At 43.0% G+C, this 20028-nt stretch overlaps 2 protein-coding genes across 3 annotated transcripts in view; both read right to left on the reverse strand.

The window, feature by feature from the left end:
• Positions 1-586: 586 nt before the first annotated feature.
• Positions 587-4654, reverse strand: ly6pge (lymphocyte antigen 6 family member pge). Its single transcript, XM_062400640.1, has 3 exons — positions 4436-4654; positions 2615-2731; positions 587-2005 (listed from the first exon to the last, which is right to left on the reverse strand). The coding sequence occupies exons 1-3, from the start codon at positions 4494-4496 to the stop codon at positions 1812-1814; spliced, it is 372 nt and encodes a 123-aa protein (XP_062256624.1). The 5' UTR covers positions 4497-4654; the 3' UTR covers positions 587-1811.
• Positions 4655-5139: 485 nt separating this feature from the next.
• The window catches only part of tacc2 (transforming, acidic coiled-coil containing protein 2), a 52866-nt gene continuing 37977 nt past the window's right edge, over positions 5140-20028 (reverse strand). For both annotated transcript variants that reach the window (XM_062400641.1, XM_062400642.1), the window contains 16 exons: positions 18608-20024; positions 18386-18421; positions 16806-16863; positions 16518-16725; positions 15689-15738; positions 15486-15595; positions 14842-14995; positions 14332-14478; positions 13965-14057; positions 10652-10795; positions 10478-10554; positions 8987-9030; positions 6961-7121; positions 6748-6854; positions 6396-6516; positions 5140-6084 (listed from right to left, as the gene is read on the reverse strand). In XM_062400641.1, coding sequence (XP_062256625.1) covers positions 6019-6084; positions 6396-6516; positions 6748-6854; positions 6961-7121; positions 8987-9030; positions 10478-10554; positions 10652-10795; positions 13965-14057; positions 14332-14478; positions 14842-14995; positions 15486-15595; positions 15689-15738; positions 16518-16725; positions 16806-16863; positions 18386-18421; positions 18608-20024 — 2993 coding nt within the window. In that variant the 3' untranslated portion in view covers positions 5140-6018. The remainder of the gene's footprint in view (positions 6085-6395; positions 6517-6747; positions 6855-6960; positions 7122-8986; positions 9031-10477; positions 10555-10651; positions 10796-13964; positions 14058-14331; positions 14479-14841; positions 14996-15485; positions 15596-15688; positions 15739-16517; positions 16726-16805; positions 16864-18385; positions 18422-18607; positions 20025-20028) is intronic.

The following is a 20028-nucleotide window of genomic DNA, read 5'->3' on the forward strand; positions in this document are numbered from 1 at the left end:
GCTGCATGGCTAATCTAGGGAACATCCAAAGAATGGAGCTATCCGTGCCGAGCATAACTGTATTCCCCTTTGTGCAATAAATGATTAAATCATGACGAGGTGTTCCTGACTGAACTATAATCAACAAAAGAAGCTTTAAGATTGATATCAAACTACTGTAAGCATCATAAAAACACTTTGATCGTAGGACAAAAACACTTCAAAATCTTCAAGTAATTGATCAATTTGGTTATTGATTTGCTAAATCCTTAAATATGCTCTAATTTTGCTCTAAAGCATCACTGATTCATATGGGTAAAAGGTTATAAGAAGCATGCAGGTCCAGTTATTCCACCTTTAACTGCTCAGGATTTATAATTGTAATAGATGAAGAATTGTTCTAAATGCCACACAAATAAAATAACAACATACTACTACTACAACTACAACAACTACTTCTACTACCAATACTACTAATACTAATAATAATACTCTACCTATTATATACGCGTCTAGCATATGGATTTAATGCATGTTGAATTAACCTCAAACCACTTTTCGTACTAATATTAGAAGTGAAAGAAGGACATTCGCAGAAATGCAGTTACAAAAGGTATTTTATATTGTTTGCACATATTAAATTGGCTCCATTGTGTCATTCAGTAGTTGAATACATTAACTCACAATTTCATATGTACAATGGGCAAAATATGCACAATTAGTTTATTTTTGTTCAAATTACATTAGAATTTTAAAGTGAATCTACAAGGAGAAATGTACATAAAAACAAGAAACAGAACGCGCACACTATAAGATTACAGTGTGCAGTTTATGCTATAGGACTTTTTACGGTATAGATTACTGTAACTTCTGCAGGTTATAGATTGAATGTATATCACAAAAAACCTCAGTAAACAGTGTGGATTGTCGTTCACAGACATTTCCTATACAATATGTACAGTAGCCTCGACTTATAGAGTACAGGCCTCAACCTGTGGTGAGGTGTGCTCGTACTCACTCTGTTTATAAACTCAGTAATTCTTTGAGTGACTTCAAACGCAGTGGATTAACCTCATCATTGTAACATGCCTTGCCATGTAAAAGGCTTGTGTAGATTTGCGTGTGTGAGAAGTGTGTCCTCGCCAACTCTCAAGATATCCTGCACTGCTCATCGGATGTGTGATTGATAGGTGGAGGCGCTGATGATGTAACGACATGTTGACTGAACTATTGGTGCCATATTTAGCCTTACTGGCATCTCCTACAGCACAAGCTCTGCTAGAATAACTTTGGCGTGTGGGTATGTAGGTAAGAAAAGAGACAACAGATTCGGCAGAAATGTGACTTTAAAGGTGAAAAGTCAATAGTTTCTCAAGCTTATTGTTCTGTAACTGCACAAACGGTTTGTTGAGCAAATGAACTAAAAGAACTCGAACCGCATCTCTCCCCTCTTTAATGTAATAAGCAAATAATAAATGATCTCTGCCTGTTATTTCAGCGCTTCCCTCAGGATCCTCTACTTATTGGCTTAGCGAAATCCACTGAGAGTCGCTTCTACTTGAGCACCGCTTAATGGATTCAATCCAATATCGTGCATATAATTCATGCAGTCACACCTAGCACCTCGAGCTCTTCAGCAACTCTGGGATGTCAGTATTTACATTGAGTGCAGTGGTGAAAAGTAGGACAAAATGTGTAGCGTCAAATTACGCAGCGTTATTTGGCTGATTTTTTTTTGGGGGGGGGGGGGCGAACTGACTGAGAACAGCAGTGGTCGGCGTTGAGACTTTCAGGTGGATACTTGTTGGCACGATGCAGTTGAGCCGGAACATCTACTTGAAAAAGCAGTGGAACAACAGAGGCAGGAGCAGCAGCAGATAGTTGAGTCCCTGCAGTGACGAGGCGAAGCTTGACACGTTGCAGTCGTTGCTGTAGCAGCAGTTGACTCTGACGCCCGGCGCCCTGTAGCCCTGGCTGTTCGCCTGACTGCAGAAAGACTTGTAGGAGCATGACTTCATCACCCCACCTGACAAACAGACAGGAATAGAAGCCAGGTACACGGGTTTAGCAGCTATCTCACACGGAGCAATTGAGTTCAACTGGTTCTAATAATAAAACTGCCTGGCTGGACTGATTTAGATGGGCTATGATGCACTTTATGTGAGGAAACTAGTAGGGAGGAGTATTGATAAGATTTTAACGATTCCGATTCCTTATCGATTCCTTATCGATTCCTGCTTATCGATTCCGATTCCTAGTTTGAAACTAGTGTATCTACGATGTAACGCACATACAACATGATGGTTTCTCCTGCTTTGTGCATGTTTAAATTAGGAAAAAGCTTTAACTTAATTTCATGAGGAGGAATTGTCTCGGTGCCTTGAACACATTGTGTCCTAATTTAGGTTATCGATCGAGCAGGAGAAACAAAGCTCTTCATTCTCAGACCCCCTGCTGACTGGGGTGTGTCTTTAGACAGCAGCAGCCTGTCCTCCATTAAGTAAAACACACACACACACTAATATACACACTCACACTTGCTGATGCAAATACAGTTTTTACAGTTATCATTGTTGGTATAGAAAAGATAAACTAGTAAAAGAAAAGGCTACTACACTGTCACGGTTGGACTCACTGTCATGGCCCACCACCACAGCGCAGGCGTCAGAGAAGCTTGGACACGATTTGGAGCCTTGTAGGTTGCAGTCCTCGTTGTTGGAGCCCATACATGAAATACATCGCAGAGCCTCACCTGACAGACACAGAGAAGAAATGTTTGCTAATGTACGAACACACACGTGCATGCATGATACACTAAGTAAAGTGGTACAACAACTCAGAGATCTCTTGAATATAGGTTTATCCTGGTGGAGGGGAGATGGATGGCTCTGTTTTTCGAACTAAAACATTTGATATAAAATACCAACATACACAGAGTCTCTGTTTTGTTCCAGAGCAGCATCACTCAGACATACATAGACATTGGGAATATGTTGTGTAAATGTTCCCTTTTCTTTACTACACATTACCATACCTGCTATGTTTGAGGTTGCTGTATTTCTTATGGAAACCATAGACAGCGTAATAAAGCAATAATGAAGCAATATAGCTGCAGCTGCTCTAGCGTGGTAAAGACTGCATTATACTTAGGCACATTTAAACTAACTAGTCCCATTTATCATAAATTCAGGGCCTGGGATTTATGCTCTTTAAAAAACAGGATCTAAGGGTTTGTTGAGCATGGACACACAGTTGTGGTAAATCACACCTTAAAATTACAGTAAAGTCAAGGCAAGACAGAGCATTAATTACTCCCTTTTGTCTTCTCAAACAAAGCAAATAGTTAAACTCAGATATAAAAACACATGTTCCTAACCTTCAGCTAAAGCTTGAGGAGTCCACTTCAGCACATAAAACACTTAAATGTCTCTCTAAAGCTCTCCAGAGGAAGAAGTGGTTGTTCGAGAAGGAGCTGACCTTTAAAATATCACTTTAACGCTTCCTTTTGAAAACCTCTATCCGTCTCCTAAATTCTAAAATGGCCCTTCAGAAATTGCCTGAAAAGCAGCGTCCTAAGAGGATTGAACAAAGCTGGACTAAGAGGAATCACTTAAAGATTCAAACATTCTTTTGCAGCAGCACATCTCTTGCTTTGGCGAAAAATAACCTCCTTCGACCCCGAATGTGCCCTTTTATGGTTGTTGTGATGGCGGGAGGACGAGATAAAAATGCACAGACACACAAACGGTTTCCTTACGTATACATATCGGAGTGGTAACAGTTTCCAAAAGTTATAAAAGTGTAGAAATGTAAAACGATGACAATGACAGCAAACCATCATTTCATGGGTGAATTTGAATAGCTGGTCTACTTCGGTCACTGTTGGTGTGCTCCTCTGTGTGTTGACATGCCATATAAAGGTCCCCTGCTGTTTGTTGTTGACCCCAATCTATCCCCACAGCACAGCCGCTCCACACACATGCTTTAAGTATTAGCCTGCAGGCCTATTAAGAGATTAACTGCTGGGGGATTGCATGCTTGCTACAGGAAAGGATGACAGTTGGGAGGGAGGCAAAAAGCAGGATAATTACCATGGAAATTAACAACAATTAGCAGACTTCGCATAAAATACGAGTCATCATAAGGTCTTACAGTGGAATCTAATTAATAGGTTTAGAAAACATGTCATGGATGTTCTGAGTAATAACGAAATGCAGTGATGTTGTGTCATCTCTTGTCCCGATGCGTAAAGCACCGGCTTTATGGACAGTCAACAGCTTTGTGTCTCTTACGGAAAACAATTAGCCAAATCAATTCTTGGAAATTCAAGACAGACAAATGCGACGATTGTCTGAAGGGCGACACCATCCGAGGTCAAAGTTGACAGATGATCCAATAGGAGGAAAGGCCAGTTAGAAGAAATAGAATGGTGGGAAAAAGAAGATAAAGTCCTTACTGTTGGTTGTTAGCAGGACCAGGGTAAGCAGGAGCAGCGGACAGTAGTGGACAGCTCTCATGGTGCCGGTGGTCCTTCTGTGAAAAGCAGCTTGTTTGGTCCTAAAGCCCCCTGAGCTTAATCTTGGCTATCTGATGAGCCAATGCCCCTCCTGCACTGACCAGGAGACAAGCAGCCCCTCAGCTGGGGCCCACAACTCTGTGTACGTATCGCAGTGGTAGCTTCTTCAGTCAAAGATGTGCACTGGGACACATGCTGCACCTTACACCTTACTTATCCTCACTTGATGTGGCCACACCCATCGAGAGTGTGGCTCTTCCCTTTCCTGTCCCTGTCTCCACCTGCGTCCCAGCCCTCACACTTTATCACTCTGATACTCCAGGTGCTCTGAGGTTACTGGTGTTGTCCTCTGAGATCTGTATTCAGGAAACGTTTTGCTTTGTCGTTGCAGCTTCTTCTTTTGGACTTTTGGAAAGAAGAACTCTGTGTCTAGAGTAATACATAAGGGATTGTAAAATGTTGGGTGTCATCTGTCCAAAAGACACCAAATGTCTACATATTCGGTTTCTTCAATTTATAACATTTTCTGTGAACTATTTCAAACTAGAATGGCACTCAATAGAGCACATACTATCACTAAGGCTCAACAGTCCTCTTTCGAAAACATGCCCTGCAGGTTAAGCAGTAGAGTGAAACCGTTGTGCTGTATTGCCATCTTTTATTGCACTTTGTAAGCAGACGCTGTACAGTAGCTGTGCAGAAGGTTATTCCTCAGTGTGACACAACCACCATAGCAGGACGAGGACATATCCATCCAAAATTAAATTAATCCTTGCCACAACTGAATACAGTCACGATTAGTTTGCCTCATATCAAAATAAAATCAAAAAAATAAAGTCCTCACAATTTCATCGATAAAGCTATGACAAGTATGACAAATATCTACAAGGTTACATGAGGAAAAGCGCACTGAGGATGACAGAATAACTATCAAAAATGCAGATACTTGGAATTTCCTATGGTATATACAAACATTAACATTTCTCTTTCACATGCAGGAAGCTACTGTGATAGTTTGAGTTCTCTTTGTGGTGTATCAACCTGTTATGAATGAATCTAACTCTCTGATACTCTTTGTCAAAGTCCATCTTTGAGACGACAACAGGAGCGGGTAAACAGTCTTCTCCCTCAATGGCTGTCATGGCAACAACATTATAGATCATTTTCACCCACAAACAATGCTCTCACTCTCTCATCGACACACACACACACACACACACACACACACACACACACACATTAGTGATATGGTACATTTTCTAAATCTTTAAACCAGACCTCTGTTACGATACGATACGCTGACACATCAAAACAATTTACAGAGTGATTTAGAGGAAGCCATTCCTGTGGATCCTGTGTAGACAAAGTCAGTAAGTAATAAAATCGGCAAAACCACTCAGGGCTATGATCTCTATTAGTCCTTGGTGGAGTGATAAATAAAACTGATCTGCTTCATTTTCTAAGTAGTTTGTCCACAGCCACTCGTCTTCTCTTTGAGACTTGGCCCGGATGTGACGCAGCCGCTAACTCTTCCCCATCTTGGCGATCAGCTCGTCGCAAATCTTTGTCAGCTCCTCGATCTCTTTGTTCTGCAAAACAAGAATAAAAATAATAATATATATACCTAAACCCCTTTTCAACTGGTCAAACAACGACTAACATAGGCTTAAATCATGACAATCCAATGAATGCGATAATTAGGCAAGAAAGCAAGGTGAAAGACAGCTCAGTTTTCGCTGCATTTTTTACTTAGATCGTGACACACAGGCTAAAAAGAAATAAAAAATCAGAAAGGTAAACTCCACTGTCAATGAGAAAGGAGTATTTTTTCGGTTGAAAAATAGGGGTTATTCACATAGATTTTTCTCATTTCATTTCCATATTGCTCAGAACAACTGACCTTTTGCTCCAAAGTGCGCTCCAGAGAGTCCACTTTCATCTGCTCCTTCCTCAGACTGGCCTGGTGTGCGGCCTGTTCCTGCTTGGCCTTGACACGCACATGAGCTATGTCTGAATTGGCCCTGGAAACACAAAAATCACACAATGAGAATCAAGTGAACTCTGCGTAACTCCCATAAGCTTGGGGAGTCTTGTAAAAGCACTGCTAGCTAATAACATTGGCCCGTATCCAAACATATTCCAGCTGGACAGTGAGTTACTGTGTAGTTAGTGTATTGTGTTGATATCCCTGAGGGGGAAAACGCAGTCACAGAAGAGTAAACATCAAATAATGAGAGTGTGTGTAGACGTACCTGTCTAGTTTCTCCTCTGCATGAATCTTCAGGGCCTGATAGCGCTGTTCCTCTTTACGGACTCTGGACAGATATTCCTGAGCGCACTTCTTCAGAACCTCTTCATTCTGAAATGGAGTGAGAAGTAGTTGCTTTTAATCTCTTGTCATCACAAAACAATTATATGACAAATGTCTGCGTTTAGTGAATGATTAATGAGTCAGTATCAGTCACCTTGCGGAAGCCCTCCAGCACATCTTTCATCTTTTCGTAACGACGGAAGAGTTCGGCCAGGGACTTCTCCACGGAGTTGAGGTCGGACAGGGCCTGGTCCTTCTCCACGATCAGGGACTGGATGGTGTGGTGGGAGAGAGACTTCTCTTTCTGGTCATCCTCTGATGGACACACACAAACATAGGGTAGCTCAGATCATCAGTCTGCAGTATGTGCTGAACAGTCTGCTGTACTGGTGGGCACATGAATGATTTAAAGACCCCCAGCAACACACATATGTACAAACAAATGTTTTAATTTGGACTATAGCTGTGTCTCAATTCAGGGGCTGCATCCTTCAGAGGCTGCATTTGAAGTCTGATTGCTCAATAGGAGCGTGAAAGCTCCATTTCAGCGGCTCCTTCAAACACACCTGACAAATATGTCCGTCCTCCCCTGAGAAAAAACGAATTTAACATGTGGATCCTCCCTAGCCCATCCTATCCCAGAATCTATTGTGCTTTATTGATAAATCTTTTTTACGAAGAGGTAATGAGTGGAGTTGAGGCACCGGCAGGTGACGAGATGTCAAAAAACCACAAGGGGCAATAAAACGTTCTTGTCGTGTCCAACTTCAGGTCTGTTGCTTGGCAACAGCAATAAGGGCATGGCACGCCGGTGACAGAAATCCTCTGTAGACCAGACTCATTTCAGTTCTGTCTTATCAGTCCACACAGCACACAATGAAGGCGGTCTCCTTGGGCCGGTTAGACTTCGTTCTCTGAAGGACGCATTCGCTGACTTGAGACACAGTCTATATATCAGAATGGATTTGTGAAATTGTATGAGTTAATATCACTTTATACTACACTACAAGTGTATTTCTTATAAACCAGTGTAGCATGCAAACAAAAACACGTAACAATGGAAAACATAAAGAGATCTGCAAACCATAGAGGAACCATAGAGGCCACTGGTTTTGCTTTTCTTAGAGTTCAGTATAATGTGGCAAAGCTTCAACAGTATCTTGACCCCCTCCCATCTTTCCTTTCCTCTTACAAGCTTATATGACCAGCCTGCTTAACTCACTAATTCTCTGAATGACTCAACCCTCCATAGTACAGAAATAAGGTGCAGATGTGCACGTAAAGGTTTCCACTAGGTAGGATGTTGCACTGAATTTCAACAACTGAAAATCCCAATAAAGGCAGTTGAATAGAAACTGACAAACAATTATCTCCTTGTTAAAATACAATGTCTCAAAATACAGTGAAATGAAATACAACAACATGGACAAACAGTTGTCATTGGTTGGAATGAAAAACGTGAGAGCATCTGCGCCCCTTCTTTGATGGACGGATGGAGAGACGTGAGCTGACACAAAAAGAAGTGAAGGACAAGTCCTTGTTACTCACCTGGCATGCCTGTCAGAGTTATCAAACAGTAAGGGGCAAAGATGGGAGCAGAACAGAAAAGAAGGGACTGTGTTAAGTCAAGCTGGGAGGGCAAGACACATGAGAGAGCCGAGTGTTAGACACAGGTAAAGACAGGTTGTTTCTTTTTTGTGACAGTGCTTTAATGAAAATTTTAAATGAAATTATACAGCAGCAAAAAAAGCAAAAACTCTGAGAATGTCCAGAGGTGCTGGAGAGGATGTAGGTGAGGGCAGGAATGATGCAAAGAGAAGGGCCTAGGTGGAATTTACTGTGTCCAGAGGAGCTGAACATGAGGGAGCAAAAGTGAGAGCACGGCCCCGACCAAAGACTTCAGGATTCGGTTCATATCCATCAAACATGAGAAAGTTAGCAGATAGCAAAGTTAGCTTGTGTCAGAGCATTTAAAAACTCTCCGCGCCCTGTAATCAGTGTATTTGGGAACATAAAGGCCTTCTATGTTTTTGCTTAATTTGCAAATCAAACAAGTGCAGCACAAAGTGGTGGCAGAGGCTGGGGAGCAAAAGTAATTCATTCAAATAAAATTCTGATGGAACAGTAACCATGTGATCAGAACAGTGTTCATGTGAACTTATATTTAGAAATTAACTCACCAATCATCTGTGCAATTGTCTTCTCATACTCAGCAACAATTCTCCTATGGATGAGAAAGTTAGATCATCAGAATATGGATAGATGTTAGATCAGTAAACACAGACATTTGTTTATAGAGCTTCCTTTCAGCCCTTTACCAAGAATTCCAAATGACAACACAGGATTGGATGGATATTTTTTTTATGATAGCTGTGGATCTGGCACTACAGCCAAACAATTTGGGCTTTTGATTTTAATTTTGAAATCATAATCATATATGTCTGGCAATATCTGACATTAAAAAGTCCAGGTTGCATTTACATACACCAAACATTCCAGTTTTATGCCTATATTCTGAATGTTTTTTGTTGCTGTGTGGTGAGGTTTGTTCATTTAACATTCACATCCTGGTTTATAGAACATGTTATTGCTCAAACATGGTGAAAACATATTTTTAAAAGGCTCTTAACACTGTTTTATATTATATAGTGATACAAAGAGATATAGAAACTTCCTTCTGTAAAAACATTTGTGACTCTATATAACATATAAATTATAATAACTACATTTGAAGCGGGCTTCATCCTATGTTCAGATTTATGCCCTGTTTATGTATGCAAATTAGCAACATTTTAATAAACCTTATTTGCATATTTACACTTAACGTGTCTGAAAACTTGTGATAAAAAGTGCTTGTTTAAATTAGCTGAATGGGTTTCATGGTGAAATCATCTAGTCAAAAATGTTACACTATCCAACTGTAGTATTGTATGTGTTTGTTGTCCACCTGAATCTCACTGTTGGTAGTGCCCTGCCCTCCGAGCCGAGCAGCAGGGCCCAATGAGAAGCCTTGTTTTGGTAAAAGCAGGTTACTAGAGGTAAGAGGATTGATTAGCCATGCCTTGTCCTTAGACTTTTAGCTCCTCCTTATCCTGAGCCCAATAAGTCAAATGAAGTAAGCTCTGTCTTATCCACACTAACTGGTCTGTGGCCAGCTGGACCCACACCCACCACCTGCTGGCAGAGAACATGGTGTCAGTTCAGCCTATCTCCTTCTACTCTAACCCCCATTAGCAGCTATTTGTCCGATATGTATCGATCGTTTGTGGATGTAAACGCGAGTCGAATTAATCCCAGTTTTGAGTTGCGGTCAATCAATTGAAATAATCCAAATGACAGCAGTTTAAAGCCCCTTAATATGTCTTTTAATTGAGATCTAACCTTTTAACTCTGGATATCAACCACATCTATTTCTCTCTTCTCCAGAACTATCACTAACGCTGATAATAAGATGAAGTTCTTTGAAGAGCTCGCCACACTGCTGTTAACCATGGCTTGGTCTGTCAGTTTAAGCATGATAAACCAATTGACTTGTTAAATGCAGAGAATGGATAGAGACACTAAACATCATGACACTGCTGTAGAACAGAAGGTGTTAAACCCACACCCACACGTATGGGTGTGACCGCGCAGTGATGTTAGTGACGACAAGGCGACGTGCTGCGTCTTACCTCATCTCCCCCACTTCCTGTCGGCTGTCTTCATACTTTCTCTGCCACTCCAGCACTTCTTTCTCCTTTGTCACAATCTGAAGAGGGCGACGAAAAACATCAAGTAAAGAGTGATATCTTACTCTATACATAGTTTTTATGACTAATAGGATAAAATAAATAGTTTTGTGGTACCTCTTCTCGTGCAATTCCCAGAGAGTTGTCCAGGTCCCTAGGCAGGTTGGGACTCTCCCCTTCGATGTAGTTGGTGGTAGCCGTCCTGGAGTACAGCGAGTTCTTGGACACAGCACTCTCCACCGGAGACGACGTGTCTCTGTGCTGCTTCCAGGAACCGAGAGAGAGGATGGAGAGGAAAGGAAACATAACCATTAACAAACTGGACGGAGCTACAGACGGGGCATCCTCACCCTCAGGGCCCACACGCACATTCTCTACTAGATTACTGGACCAAACTGCAAGGCAGCATCAAACGATATCAAAATGTAACACGCAGCAAAACAAATTAATATGTAAATGAGGCAGGGTGGTGATGCTCCTGAAGACTTGGTCAGCCGCTGCATGATTGGATGAGACAGTCTTCATAGCCACAGTGCAAGCCAAGTGATTGGCTGATGCTGCCCTTGGCCGAGCAGTCATGATCTCCTGCTCGTCGTGGGCGCTGGAATGTAACTGGGGGGGGGGGGTCGAGGCAAGGCTGAGGGGAAGGAAGGCAGCAGCTGATACAGCGAGGACTGCATCATATAGGAGGGAGGTGGGGTAGAAAACTGGGCAACATGGGAAATAGATGTTAGTCTCATGTTAAAGCATTCAGCCCCATGCTACACTGTTCTTACCTGTTGGCAGATTGAATCAATTGCAATGTGAGGTGAAGTAGAAAATTCGCAAGATTTACCGTTACGATTTTTTTTAATATGGCGTCGAAGTGCACTGAAAGACACAACAAACCAAGGTATATATGCATTTTGATATGACCAACGCAACTTAGGACAATACTCTCCCCAACAACAGCTCCAATCACACATAACACTGGGCCAAAACCAAAATCCCCAAACAATCCAAATTCTAAAGCCATTTCTGGTCCTCCAAACTCTATTTGCTGCTCTGAAAGGGATTAAGTCATCCTTGGGAGAGCCGGATTACGGAAGGATTTGATGAAATGGTCGAGGCTCCTGGGGGACAAGGAGACTGAGACTAATTCGTAGAAAAGAGAGTAAAGTGTTTGGTATGGCTGCAGCAATAATTCCTTTATTCCACCGGAGGTAAAAGCTGGTCAAGTTCAGGTAACCATGAACCTCTTTTTGCTTTTAGCGCGGTATTAGGCTTATTCTTCCAGTTCAGTGAGGTTTTAAAAAGAAAATTCAAGTTGCATTAAAGTGCCGTCTTACAGAAACAATCCCCAAGAAGTACCTGGGGCTAAATGAGCAATTGTGCATTGGTGGTGCCATTAAGTAATTACCACACAACTGAAAACTCTGTGGCCCCCGGGACAGTTGTCCACTTTGTCTGATTGGTATATAAGCCTTATAGTAAAAGCACCATTCATTTCGATATCATCCTAAATCATCATGTCTAATGAACTGTCAACATTTAGCTTTGCCTTGAGAATGACTAAATCTGTATCCAGCAGAAGTTATCCAGCAGAGTTCCAGGAGCAAGAACAAACCACATTGGCAAATCTTTCACCGTATTATAAATGCCTTCCTCACCCTCTCCCCCTCTTCCCTTTTCATATTCTTCCTGCCATCCCCAATCTCTCCAGGTTTTATTCCTCTTCTCTGTAGGGCTCTGGGGGGGTCCGAAGTTTCCCCACAACGCAACAATGACTCAAGAATCCTTCTACCTCTATTTATCACGTTGTAAATGGTGTGGTAATAGATGGATGAAGACTACAACATGGAGAAATTTACTCACAGGGACAAATACAGCTAAGGTAGAAGGCAAATGTAGGGAGACCTTAAGAAACGTCTTTCTATATCTTCTGGGGTCTACAGGGTCAAAAGTATACAGTGCAGTCTTTAGGTATCTGGATGGTTTGGGCTGTTTGGCTCAGGAATCCAGCACGGGGAAGGTAAAGAGCTGAATTTATATCCAAACAGTGTAGAGTTTGAGCCCCATCGTTTGCTGAACTGTTCAAAGATTGGGGCTACTACACATACACAACAACACATACCTCTTTATTTATGTTAGACAAATCTTTTCTAATTTTGAATAAATTGTAACACAATACATATATTTATGTATATAATATTATAATATTTTGTTGATGTTGCTCTGTTACAAAAGACATCAATTACATCTCTGTCTGTCCCAGGAGAGGGGGTGAGGGACAGAGAGAGGGGGTGAGGGATGTATCAACTATGAAGCAAACTGTGATTAGTGAATATGGACTATACAAATAAAATAGGATTGATTGATTGATTTATCGATTGAGGGCTGTGATCCCTGCAGTCAACACTTCACATCCAGTGGTCTTCTGCACTGAGCCAGACACGACCAAACCCAAGGACTGCATTGTAGTCGGGTCAAAACGTGGACAGATCACAGGGTTGTGATGTCACTCTTACTTTCAATAAAGGTGAACCGTTGATATTCCACCGCCGTGTGCTGGGTTTCTTGAGTCGAGACTGTAAAATGTGTGGGACAAGAGCATGAGACAAGGAGGTAGAGAGGACCGGAGAGTGCCTGCCCTGCTCCAACTGTTATAAGAGTTGTTCCACTGACTAGATGTTGCAGATTTACCACTGATCATTAAGTAAAGAAGGAAAGAGACTTTTGCTATGCCTAGACAGGTGCTTTTCAACCCAAACCTTATTACTCTCATTGACACCTACCCAGTGTTTGTTAATGCTGTTAGTTTGGGAACCAAATCACAAAACAACAATGTGACTGGGATTCACGGTGATGATGACAGTAAAGCATCAACAACTGCATCTGTGTGAGTCACGTCCATATACCTCCTCAGTTGCTGTTGAGTGTGAGACGTTCCCAGTCACATTCATGCTCATGTAAGCCTGAACAGACAACATGAATGTTGCCCAGCATGCATAGTAAAGGCAAGGGACTGCCAAGGCACAGCACTCCTGTTTCCTGAGGAGTCAACCTGGAAGAGCTAGCTGCTGGTCGGGGATGGGAGCGGGACGCATGAAGCCATGTTAATAAGAGATTTCATATGTGGGGACTGAAGAGGTGGCGGGACTGCGGATGTGGTGGTGCAGCCGCCATGTTAATAAGGCCATGGGTTCACAGACACACTCAGGATGGTGTGTTTAGGGAGAGGGGAAAGCAGGCTGAGACACTCTCATGCACACACACACACACACACACACACACACTGCAGTCCCTCAGGTGTGTGCCCCTACACACACCTGCTATTATGCAATCGCTCATTCAAGATGCACATTTGCTCGCACAAACACACTCACACATACGCACACGCAAACTCACACATACGCACATAGAGCAGGTGCAGGCTGATTCAGCGCAGTACCTGGGGGTTTACAGTGGAGAGGGAGGGGCACTGAGAGATGTTTTTGGCTACCTGCAGAGCCTCTATCCTCAGGGCAGCAAGCACCAGCTCCTCCTGGGCCGCACTCAAGGGGGGGGGGGGGTTGATGGATTTCAAGGGTAAGGGAGGCAAGGGGGAGGGGTTGCGGCCCAAGGATGAGAGAGCAAAGGGAAAACATATTGAAAGTTCAGCACACACACTTCCTGCTGTCTACATTTCACACACCATCGATCTTAAGCCAAAGTAAGGGAAAATGAATATGTCGGATGTGATGAAGCAACACAATGGGAACAACAAAAACACACATCAGGGCCACACAATGGGCCAGCGAAGTGGGCTGTCAACACACCTGTAGCTTTTGGGCGAATGCGGTGGGGTTGGTCTCGGCCAGGTCAGGCTCCAGGTACTGCAGAGGGTCGTCACACTCAGACAGCCTGTCTAACAGGGGCATGGCCGGGACAGGAGCAGGGGCCTCCATGGGGCCCTGGCTAGGGGACTAAGAAGGGCACCAGGAGGAGTAGGCAGAGGGCAGGGAGGAGGGCAGGGGTCAGCATGGCAAAGCAAAGCGCTGAGTTTTTGTTTGAGTGGCAGCATTGGGAGCTAGGTCACTGGGTTCTAGCTGGAAACTTGGTGTGGCAAAGTGACTATCTGTCATCAGTGACTCGGCTTTAATGAGAATCATTACGACTGGCGGAGGGCCAAGTCACGGCGTGCGATAGAGCATACTCTGGGTCTCTCAGTTGTGACTGTACAATAACATGGTGCGAATGTTATGAAATCAACATCGACAGATTCTCTTCAAGTGATGGTGACGAGACACAGTAATGGCATATGTGATGATAAAATGTTTTTGACTCACTTGCTCATCCCTCTCCGAGCTCTGAGTTCGGCTGAGAGACTCACTCTCTCTCTTTCTGCCCTTGTCTCCGGCAGAGCCCTCAGGTCCGGGCCGGGAGCTCAGCACCGGTGTCTTTATACATGCTGATATCTGGGCCTCCATCTCCTCAAAGCTCCTGCACAGAACGAGAGGGAGAGAGAGAGGAGGAGGAGAAAGAGGTTCATGAAATGTAATGCACTGGGTTTGATTGATGAGAGTGTTAATTAAAAACATCATGAAGCTGTATGCAATCATCGTGCAATCAAAATCATTGTGGTCTAGACTTGGCATGTTAGATATGCCAGTAAAGTCAAACTAAAACTGCACGGTATATCCTCCTGTACATTGAACATACAACTTGTGAAATACTTCAGAGTAACTACACATTTACAAAACTATAGTTATTGCCCTGCAGGGGAATGCCTCCACTAACCATTGCAGTTTAATAACCAAAATGTTGCTGAGGTATTATTTTTTAATTGTATGGGATTAGTAACCCAAAAACACATGCCTATGGCAACTGGCTGTCATCAAAGTAAAATTTTGAAAATAACTAGTAGTACTAGTAGTAGGGCTAGTAGTAGGGTTATCAGTAGTAGCAGTAGTAGTAGTAGTATAGAGTGTACCCTGTGCAGGGGGAGCTGGGCTCAGATCCATGTGCACCCATGTTCTTGGTTAACTTGTCAGACACTGAATCCAGATTCAGGTACAAAGATGGCTTCTTCGCTGAGGGTGGCTGCGAGACACACAATTCATTAAAACATTAACACATTTTTAAGCCTTTCTCACATATCGCAAACAAAATTTCAGAATTATACCAAAAACTCACAGGCGTAGAGGAGCCAATCTTCTCCATGTACTCGATTTCATAGTCTTGCACTGCCACAGAAAGACAAAACCAAGTTTGTGATGCAGAGGAACAAATGGAGAGACTTGTTAGCCAGTGTTCAGCTGTGGACTGACGGCATCAGAGGCCGAGGCAGTGCTCTGTTTTTCGCCTTCATCTGTGACCCAGATTGGTCGAGTCCACAGCCTCTGGGAAGAGGTGGCTCATGCAGAGGGCAGGGGGCGGCAGAGAACTGGGCCAGCAAGCCTTTTGCAATTGTACAAGAGAAATCAATAATAATGCCAGATGAATGAAGAGTTAAGTGACTGATTGTTGTACATGAGGGTTTATCCAAACATAAGCTCTAAGCCTGTCTGTAGCATGTTGTGATCGCTGTTAGCGTTTGTTCGGACACAGATGGCTGAAAGTACAAACAGGGATCCTAGAGAGCTAGGCCCCCTTGAGAGCTGGTAGTACAATCTGCCTGAGAGATCTGATCACAAGTGTAAGTTTGTGTGATCCCACCTGTGTATTAAAATGTGATGAGATCTCACTTTCCAGCTGTTTGTAAAAAAAATTTTATATGTCATTTGAGCCGAAACAAATTTTGTTGTTTGTACCCATCAAATCAACATATGGACACTCACAAATGTTAAAATACTTTGGATTCATAGTGAAACTGTAGCGAGTCAGAGATATCAGTAGGCTATATATCGATATGAAGCCCAGGACACACTTGCAATCACGCAGCGAAAATAATGGGTCCACATGTGTCCTAGACCACCTCTGTATGTGGTCTGAGTGATCGGATCTCAGGACAAATGTTACTCACCTAGACTCTGATGAGGAAGACTGATCTCATTAACGAAGGACGTGAGGTCGGACGGCTGAGGAAAGTCTTGTTGGTCAGAGTTCAGTTCTGCATCCATGTCATGCAGGGCGGCCCACTTGTGACTGGTGGAGGAGGCCAGCTTCTCCTCGTCTGTGGCGTGGTCGTCCTTAGGGTGGAGGGAGGAGGGTTCATCTGTGGACGTAGGATCCTGCAACCCCAAAAAAATTATACCGTCAGACGGAGCAGGAGGAAATACCTGAAATAGTTAGGTCAGCATTAAGTACGCACCGGTGATGTTTCAGACAGTGGGGATTTCTTTGGCGACCTCTTCACTCTGAAAGTATTACTGAGAAAAAGAAAAAGAATTAAGATCCACTGTCTACAGTCCACAGCTGTCTGGACTGATCCTAATATTCACTGAATAATAAGAAGTGTGACTCAACATGGGAAACCCCAAACGCTATCATCTTTTAATAACATTTATGCTTAGAGCAGCATTACCATGAGTAACAGAGCTACTTACTGTAGTGTATGTGAGGCTGAAATGACCAAACAGTGGCTGTACAAATACTGACATATAGCACAGAAACCAGACAGGAATGCATTTAGGGATGTAAGGGGTTAGTTACGACATAATGCAAACATAATGTATTACTATGGATTAACAGTTAGATGCAGCTATTTACTTTCACTGTGAACAGGAATTCTCATAACTGGTTGATCATCTTGGGATGACTTTGTAATTCAGCAAGTCACAAAATTATAAGGGTGAACCCTCTTTAGTATTGTGAGCTAGTTTTTACTTCAGTTTGTAAATTTCTGCATCCAGTCACAAAAATTGAAGGCAGTGTTTTATTGTTTAAATGTCAAATTCATTTTAGAAAAAATATTACCAAAAAGGACACATCTTTTTTAAATGAAACCATTACTTTACAGTTTTAGTTCTTTCAGCCAACAATAGCTAACAGTGAACACAAGAGGGAGCACGTGTCCCTCTTTTGTTGCGCTCTGACATGTCACTGAAATATCTATCACAAAGACAGACATAGGTAAACAAAATAGATAGTTTCAATAGAGAAGATTAATTGAACATTTTGTCATATAACCGAATCTTTGATCTTGAAAAATTTGTTTGGATTATTTTTAAAAATGGGAGTAACACAAAAAAACAATTGGTACTCAGTAGAGCACATGCCTCCACCAAGGCCCAACAGTCTCCTTATGAAACCAAATTTACACATTTACTAGATCTGGATTTGTATCTGGATCTGCACAAAATTGACTAAAATTTGAATATCAGTCCCCTAAACATGCCTGATATTTCCTCAAGATTCAATAATTATTGTATGAGAAATCAAGGAAAATGCTGAGAACGCGCTTCCTTGGGTCATGCCCCACCCCTCCACAAAGTTAATGTAAATCGAAATTTTTACATAATCTTGCGAACTAACAAACAAACAAACCCTAATGAAAGTATACACTCCTTGTTGAAGTAAACAACATGTCACCTTGTGTTTTGTTTGCATTGATCCATTCTTCATCATTTAACAGAACCTCTTTGAACGCAGCTACACTGACCTCTATTGGTAGAAGGTTTCAAGTCCTTCATGATGCTCGCCACACTGAAACGATGTGTATATTGATGTATATACTGTTTATAATACAGAATGAGTGAAGATATCTGTTCTGCAATTAAAATGGGCAGACAAAATGTTTATATGGGATTGTTTAATAGTAGTTAATAATAATAATGGATTGTGATGTTTCTGTTAATGTGAGGAGGGACACCTGGGCAACGTGCAGACTTAGAATAAGTCACATGGGATTAAGGATCAAATGGTGGATGGTTGTGTTGCCCCTGTACTTACAACAAACAACACAGAGAGGACACACCCCTGGACTTCCTGTTGCATACGAGAATACACAGACACAAGTGACAGACAGAGGACACTACAAGCCATAGTAGACAACTAGACCACAAACACACAGACTCACCTAAAAATCCACACCAACACAGATGCAGATGTTCCTACACATGAATGTCTGTAATGCGATGTTGTGTATGTCTGTATGGAGCTACATGAACTCACGATTTGAGAGGAGTTTTCTTCTTCTTGGCAGGTTTGTTCTGGTTTTGGTCCTCCAGCTCCCCAATGTTGTCATTGTCATTTTCATTGTCATAGTCATTGGATGACAATTCAAAAGAGCCAGAGGCTTTCGGCGGAGAGTCAGCCATCTTATTGGAGGATTTAAATGGCTCTGTTGAGTCGTCTAAGTTACTGGGGTCAAAGCTGTAAGACTGCCTTGACAATTTAGGGGAGTTGCCAATTCCTGTCTTGGAGGTGAATGGATTGAAATTTGGATTTTCCCACTTGTCCGTTTCAAAACTATATGATGCTTTAGGAGCAGAGATTTCATCGTCGTTGCCGTTGTGTGTTGCTGGAGAGTCGTTGTCCAGCTGCTCCATCTGTGCTGGAGGAGCCTTTTTCATCCCCAGCTTTGGTTTCCTCAGAGGCATCTTGGAACCAGGTTTCTTGCCCACTTTCTTGAGTGGGGGTGAGTCCTGGTGTGACACCTCACCGCTCTCCTCAGAGTAGTCAAACTCCAGCCTTACCGCCTGACGCTTGGGGATGATCGGTTGCTCTTCAGGGTTGGTGATTGGCTCCTGAACAGGAGCTGGAGGGCTATATGGATGTGGGTCTGCAGCGGGGACAGGGGAACTCTCTGCAGGCGTAGCAATAGAGACTGGACCTTTACGTCCTAGTTCTGGGGAGTTGGCAATTTTACTCCCTCCTGTCTTGAAAGGGTCGATGTTGTCAAAATTATCTGGATCCCATTTATAGGAGGTACTAGGGGGGATGGGGGATTCTTCTTGGTCTGCTGCACTACCAGGGAGAGGTGTCTCCTCGTGGCACAAGGGTAAGGCAGGGATGACAAGGCTCTCTTCTTGGCTGGTGTGATTGGTCTCTTCCGGGAGAGGAGGTGGAGTTTCAACACGGTTCTTCCTGGTTCTGCGGAGGGTTCCTCCAGGGCTCGGTGTTGCAGATCCTCCTTCTGCTTCCTCCTGAGCCAGGAGAGGGCTGGCAGTTCGAGGCTTTGCCCGCTTCTTGACCTCTGGGGTGCTGCTGGAGGAGCCAGGCCTTGGACTTTCTGGGTTGGAGTTCTGTCTAAGAAGAGGCTTCTTCTTCACAGAACCAGGACGGACCTTCTTGGGCCTGTGGAGTGTACCAGGTGCACTCTCTGTGCCTACGCTGAAGGCCTCTGAATTTGGTTGGAAACCTCCTGTTGTGGATCCGTCAAACAGACCACAGATGTCTAGCTCTCCTCCCTGGAGGCTGAGGGATCGAGCGAGTGTGTGACTTGATGAATCGGTTGCATTATATGCTATGTTGTATGTGCCACTGGCTGCGATTGGCTTGTTTTCATCAAAAACAATAGATGGAGAACGGCATCGTTCATCAATTGAAGTCAAGTCAGAGGCAGGGTCATTGACTGAGGTCTCTGCGACTGC

Source organism: Platichthys flesus, chromosome 12, assembly GCF_949316205.1.
Source record: "Platichthys flesus chromosome 12, fPlaFle2.1, whole genome shotgun sequence".
NCBI classification, from domain to species: Eukaryota; Metazoa; Chordata; class Actinopteri; order Pleuronectiformes; family Pleuronectidae; genus Platichthys; species Platichthys flesus.

Bases quoted from the DNA above. Each gene is read 5' to 3' on its own strand.
- ly6pge (XM_062400640.1), bottom strand. From the start codon at position 4,496: ATGAGAGCTGTCCACTACTGTCCGCTGCTCCTGCTTACCCTGGTCCTG. The intron at 2,732-4,435 runs GTAAGGACTTTA...TGTGTCTGTCAG, and splicing joins GGTCCTGCTAACAACCAACA to GTGAGGCTCTGCGATGTATT. The intron at 2,006-2,614 runs GTGAGTCCAACC...TCTGTTTGTCAG, and splicing joins TGTGGTGGTGGGCCATGACA to GTGGGGTGATGAAGTCATGC.